Genomic DNA, 6384 nt, shown 5'->3' on the forward strand with positions numbered 1-6384 from the left:
AGCTAGGATACCTGGTCAGATTAAATATGTTGTTTAAGCCTGAACATATTTCACTAATGGTAGTGATGCTAACGGTAGCATCACTAATGGTAGCAAAGCTAGGATACCTGGTCAGATTAAATATGTTGTTTAATCCTGAACAACATATTTCACTAATGGTAGTGATGGTAGCATTACTACCATTAGTGATGGTAGCATCACTACCATTAGTGATGGTAGCATTACTACCATTAGTGATGGTAGCATCACTACCATTAGTGATGGTAGCATCACTACCATTAGTGATGCTACCAGTGATCGCTACCATCACTAATGGTAGTGATGGTAGCATCACTACCATTAGTGATGGTAGCATCACTAATGGTAGCAAAGCTAGGATACCTGGTCAGGATTAAATATGTTGTTGTCTTGCTGTATGTTTCCTCTGTCGCCTTGCGTTGATGGCGCTCCGCTTCTCTGCAGGTGTTCAAGCAGCCGTGGCCCGGCGTGATGCGCAGCGTTTATGGGAACCACGAGAGATTCGAAGCCACGTACTTCAAGAAGTTCCCAGGATATTACGTCACGGGGGACGGTGAGGCGCAGTTATTTATATCGACATCAGCCGATCAGGAGTCACCCTGGTCTGTTCTCATCACCTGTTTCTACCTTAAGGTTGCCGTAGAGACAAGGACGGATACTACTGGATAACTGGGAGGATAGACGACATGCTGAATGTCTCAGGTAAGCGTCGTTAGCCGAACAAACGCGCTCTCATCAGAGCGGTCGTAATGATTTGAAAGACCCTGGAGCCTTGAAATATGTGGAATTTAAGTGTGGATAGTTAGCTGCTGATGCTAATGCTAGCTTAACTAGCATCACTAATGGTAGCAAAGCTAGCATTAGCAAAAATAATTGTTATGTTAGCGGGATAGCTGATATTATATCTAATGCTAGGAAAACTAGTCATTTAATGCTAATGTTAACTATCATTAACATGGGCAATGATAATGTTAGCATAACTAGCATTACCATCAATAATTGAATAACTAGTTAATGAATGCTATTGCTATGATAACTAGTACTAGATGGTTAATGCTAATGCTAGGACAACCAGCTTGATTAGCATTACCAATAATTAGCATTACCTATGTAATGTCAGGATAACTAGGACTGGCTACTTAAGGCTAATGTCACTACCGCTCTTCCTGCTAACTTAATATATTATTTCACATAAATATTTAATTCTTAAAGAAATAACTTAGTATTTGAGAACGGGATCAGGACCAAGGTTAATGTTAATGCTAACTAGTCTTAGCATCAGTAATGCTAATGCTAGATTATTTAGCATTAGCTATTTGGGCACACAAATTTAAATATAATGTTTTTTTTTTTGTTTTTTTTTTAATTCAGCATATAAAGCAAAATTTTACCTTCATGTTATAGCAAGGCGGTCGGCCATCTTGATACAACAGAAAACTTTTTAATCGCAGCTTATCGATTGGTCACACCAAAATAAACCTGAACTTTAATGAAGAAGCCGAAACTGTTTTATCCGTGGTGTGAAGGTGTGTCTGTTCTGCTGCTCTCCCTCCAGGTCACCTGCTGAGCACGGCGGAGGTGGAGTCAGCCTTGGTGGAGCACAAGTCGGTGGCTGAAGCAGCCGTGGTGAGCTGCCCTCATATGGTGAAGGGAGAAAGCCTCTACTGCTTCGTCACGCTGAACGACGGCGTGGCGTTCAGCCAGGCGCTGGAGGCCGAGCTCAGGAAGCAAGGTGGGTCCAGACCGGGTCAGAACCGGACAGGACCGGGTCAGAACCGGGCAGAACCAGTCTGATCTGTTTCTGTTGTAACTGCAGTGAGGGAGAAGATCGGCGCCATTGCCACTCCAGATTACATCCAGAACGCGCCCGGACTTCCCAAAACCCGATCCGGTAAACGCTTCCCGCACAAAAACACAAAAGTTCAAATATTTCTGTTTATTTTTCATTGTAAATATTTTGAAATGAGACTAAATTAACTTACAAGTAGCTTTTCAGCGAGATATAGGAGCTTGTTTTAAGTTAATGTCAGATAAATTTACTGAGATCAATAAATTTTCCTCATGTTACGAGTAAAACAATCTGCCACTGGAGCTAGAACGTTTTCATCAATATCAAACAATTATTTACTTGGTAAGATTTTGTGTTTTTGCAGTGTAATCCGCTTGTAAACAAACTTCATTGTGTTTGCAGGGAAGATCATGCGGCGGGTGCTTCGTAAAATCGCCTGCGACGAGAAGGATATGGGCGACATTTCCACGTTGGCCGACTCGTCCGTCGTTGACGAGCTTTTCAGGAACCGATGCGCCACCACGGTGTGACAACGCCCCCTGGAGGCTCACCACAGGAAGCGCACAAGAAGAGCCAGCGCTGCTGGGAAATATTTCCTCCTTCTGATGCGGCAGAACGCTGCTTCGGCGTTGCAGCCAGTAACGCAGCAACACCCCAAAGGTAGCAGCTCAGGGCGTTCAGAACCACCGGGGCGGCTTCTTCTTTATTCCTGGTTTCTGCTAGAAAACAGTCAAGTTTCTCTAACAGTCCAGTCAAATCCAAGCCATAACGCCATAAATACCCTGATTAACGTTTTTAGCAAGCTTTATCTGTTATTTTACATCAAAAAGTGTCTGTAACCGTTTTCTTCCTGTTTGTTTTTATTTGAACTGAATTTAATCATATTTTGTTGGGTGTTTCTGTGTGTGAGCATGTTTCTACGTCTGTTGGCTGGCAGAAACTACACTGCAAAAACAAAAAGCAGTTTTGAAAATATTTTAGTACACGCTAAATAAGAAAAAACTAACTTACAAGTAATTTTTCAGCAAGAAACAGGAGCTTATTTAAGCAAATTATTCCTTAATATTGCTGAAAGAAGAACTAGTTTAACTGACAGATAATTTCATTTGACATTAGAAAATGTTTTAAGTGAAATAATCTGTGAGTTAAACTGTCATTTTTCCCACCAATATTAAGGAAGTATTTACTTTAAACAAGCTCATCTAAAGTTATCTTGTAAGTTATTTTTCTCTTATTTCAAGTGTCCTAACATATTTACACTAAAAGCTGACCAGAATTACTGGGTAGGATTGTGTTTTTGAAGTGTAGGGAAGAAGTTTAGCTTGAAATAACAAAACTCATCGTGAAACAGGATAAGCCTTTAAAACGTTTAACCTTTCACTCTGAAATCAGACATTAAATCTGTTGTTTAAGGGAAGCTGGTGAAGTCGGTAGCTGTAGTTGTAAATATTTGTGTGATTTAAACTCAGATTTAACAGAATTGTTGCTGTGACTGCTGAATGGGAAATGTTTATTTCCATAAAATATCCACTCATGTTTTACTTCATCTGTTGGTTTTACTGTTTGAAAGCAGCTGGAGAAATTAAACTACACACACTGTACACGCATGTGGTTGTGGATGTTTATTTTTTAATGTTTTTCACGTGCAGCCAGGTTTGATGTTTACTTTTAAGGTGAAACCAGAACGGACACAGATCTTTACAAACTGTAACAGTTATTGACTCAAGTCCAACCCAAAGACACACAAAGCCAAACCTGCAAACCTCAGATAAACGATGGAGTGTGTTTGTTTTCCAGACTCTTAAATATTTCAGATGATCCAACAAACATGCAGTGAATATGGAAAGTCTATTATATTATATAAAGAGACATTTCGGTTCTTCTTTTTTAATAAATTTGCAAAAATGTCTACATTTCTGTTGAGTGCACATTCATGGGAAATAATTAGAACTTCTTTGGTTTTAGAAAATGGCTGCAATGAAACAGTGAAAAATTTAAACTGGTCTGAATAATTTCTGTACTCACTGAATAAAACCTGAATAAATACAAAATGCAGTTTTAAAATCATGGATTCATTTACAAGCTACCGCAAAACTGCCTCCTTTGTTGAGTCATGAATTTAATTTGATTAGTAGATGGGTAAATCATGATCATGATACAATTTCAGTTAAATTACAAAAACAATATAAATAATATAAACAATAAAACCTCCTGTTTCAGTGAATTTTACCTAAAAGTGCCTTTGATGACTGCTCAGTCATAAACAGTGAATAGATGTGGAGCTTTTATTGATTCACAAGCAATTTATTTTTATTTACATTACAGCAGAATTTAAATTTTTACCTTTTTTAGTGACTGAAACATTTTAACTGAACTTTGGCGTCCAAACGTTTTACAACATGGACAGAAACCCAAAGTTTAAAGTCCTTGGGATCCATATTGCTTTTCTCAGGAATAAATTAAACATCTTATCCAGGGCGTGTCTGTTTTTTTCTAGAGGGCCACAAACCTTCATCATGTGACTTTGCTTTTTTGAGAAATAAACCAATTTTGATACAGATAAAAAAAATAACCTCATCCTAATGCTAAAACATTTTATTGAAAAACAAGTTTTTTCAAAACTGCCATATTTCCATTAAGCAAATTTATTTTCAAAATGTCAAATTGTGCAATTATTAATGCAAAGATGTTCCTGGATAAATGTGACTTTCAATAACTTCTTCCTTTTTGTGAAAACCAAACATTTTAAAGTCATTTGGAGTTTTTCTGTGCCTTCCTGGATGATTTCTGAACGTTTCCTGATTCTGTCGTCGCTCCAAGATTTCCACTTTCCATCCACCAGTTGTACGGCAAGCCCTTTCTGATCTAATGCACGCTGCTGCTGCATGTGTGTCAGGCGATGACAGCAGGTGTTTGACTGTGAGAATGGTACATAAAACGACGCCAAGATAAACACAGACTCAAATTTACCAAGCAGTTTGTTTTGGTGGAGAAAGTGACAAAGGATTATGGGATGGATTCCCTTCTTCGGAAACGGAGAACGGCTTAAATATGAGCGGCCAGCTTCTTCCAGCATCCATCCGGCTCTCCATCATGCTCTGCTCCACGCTCTGTGAGTACGCTGACATTTTAATTCAGTCTGCTTTAACAAATTCAATTCAAGGAGCTGAAAGAGAGAAAAACTTAAGAGTTTGAAATATTTAATGAAAAGTTTTTTTATTTTTAACAGTTACTGCAGTTCATGCTTTGTTTTGTGGGAATCAGATTTCCCAGTGGAAAACTGGGAACTCTGGTCTGTAACTGGAGGGTGAAACATGCAAAGAAGCACAGCTGGATCTGCTTCCTGCTCAGATTTTAAAACTAATAAATAACCGGATCAGTTAGTTTCTAAAAACGACAAATTTGTTTAAAAAAGGTAAAAAGAATTATTAAAAATAAATTACAAACTTAAAACATTTATTATACTCAGCATAAATGTCCTGAATTTAAAATTTTCATAAAATCTTAATGATAGCAGAAAGTCATCAGCATACAGTTTATTTTAGGGAAGATGTATGTAATGTATAATATAATATTGATTTCAAAATGTTAATTAATTTGCCAGATCAATTATTTTGGTAAGGTCATGTGCAGTGGTTTAAGTTTAAGACCCTGTGGAACGCCACACATTGCTGCAATAGAAACTAAAAGATACAACTTAAATCTGTTTGAGGGCAATAAACCTTTAACTTGAACTAAACCTGAACTCAACTCTCAGGTCTAATAAAACCAGGACAGAACATTTTTTTCTGCTTTAAATCCAGACTGAAACTCTCTGGTTGGTTATTGAACATAATCTCTAAAATAAGAATAAATCTCTTTATTCACAGAGTTCAGTTTATCATTAATCAATGAACCAAACAATAAAGCCACTTTATTCTCTAATCTTCAAAACAAATAACTCTGAGTACTGGGATCATATGTACATGAATTTATAAACTGTCAGCCTGAATTCAGATTGAATACTATTAATAATTTTAATAATTTCCATTGAATCCTGCTAAACTTTCAGCTCTTTATGAAAGCTTTAATAAAAAGTTTATTCTCTTCTAGTCCTGGCGGCATCGTGTGTGCTGATAACTTCAGGTAAAAGGGAGCTCTAAAGCATGGAAACGTTGCTCGTTAGTATTAATTCCTCGTGATTGACGGCGTTTTATTTGCAGCTGGCTCCCAGAAGCTTCGCGTTGTGGCGTGTGAAGGTTCAGCGGCTCAGCTGAAGTGTGGTAAGATCCCTGGGTTTGTTGGTTCTGCTTCTAACTGGAGTTATTATCTTTGGAACGACCCAGAATCAACACACTTCTTCAGTTCTTACAGCTGGAAACCAGAGATCAAGAGGAACTCTGAGCCTTCAGAGCCACATAAAGATGGTTACAAAATCAGCCTCCTATCACCTGAAGAACATTTTCAGCTTTAAAGGACTGAAGTCCCAGCTGACCCAGAGCGCTGCTGCTGGCGCTCTGACTAAAGCCAGGAAGATGGAGCACCCCACCCAGCTCTACACCACCTAGCTCTATACCACCCAGCTCTACACCACCTAG

General features: G+C 38.3%; 1 protein-coding gene and 1 long non-coding RNA gene across 4 annotated transcripts in view; both read left to right on the forward strand.

Moving 5' to 3' along the window:
- The window catches only part of acss2 (acyl-CoA synthetase short chain family member 2), an 18266-nt gene extending 14852 nt beyond the window's left edge, over positions 1-3414 (forward strand). For all 3 annotated transcript variants that reach the window (XM_007543885.2, XM_007543886.2, XM_007543887.2), the window contains 5 exons: positions 463-571; positions 652-720; positions 1574-1750; positions 1835-1909; positions 2210-3414. In XM_007543885.2, the coding sequence (XP_007543947.1) occupies positions 463-571; positions 652-720; positions 1574-1750; positions 1835-1909; positions 2210-2337 (558 nt within the window). In that variant the 3' untranslated portion in view covers positions 2338-3414. The remainder of the gene's footprint in view (positions 1-462; positions 572-651; positions 721-1573; positions 1751-1834; positions 1910-2209) is intronic.
- A 1107-nt stretch (positions 3415-4521) lies between these two features.
- LOC103132136 (uncharacterized) lies at positions 4522-6086 on the forward strand. The gene is made up of 3 exons (XR_475501.2): positions 4522-4919; positions 5900-5932; positions 6010-6086. It is a non-coding gene; the product is annotated as an uncharacterized LOC103132136 (long non-coding RNA).
- The last annotated feature ends 298 nt before the right edge of the window (positions 6087-6384 follow it).

This window comes from Poecilia formosa, unplaced genomic scaffold, assembly GCF_000485575.1.
Source record: "Poecilia formosa unplaced genomic scaffold, Poecilia_formosa-5.1.2 Scaffold932, whole genome shotgun sequence".
Lineage (NCBI taxonomy): Eukaryota > Metazoa > Chordata > Actinopteri > Cyprinodontiformes > Poeciliidae > Poecilia > Poecilia formosa.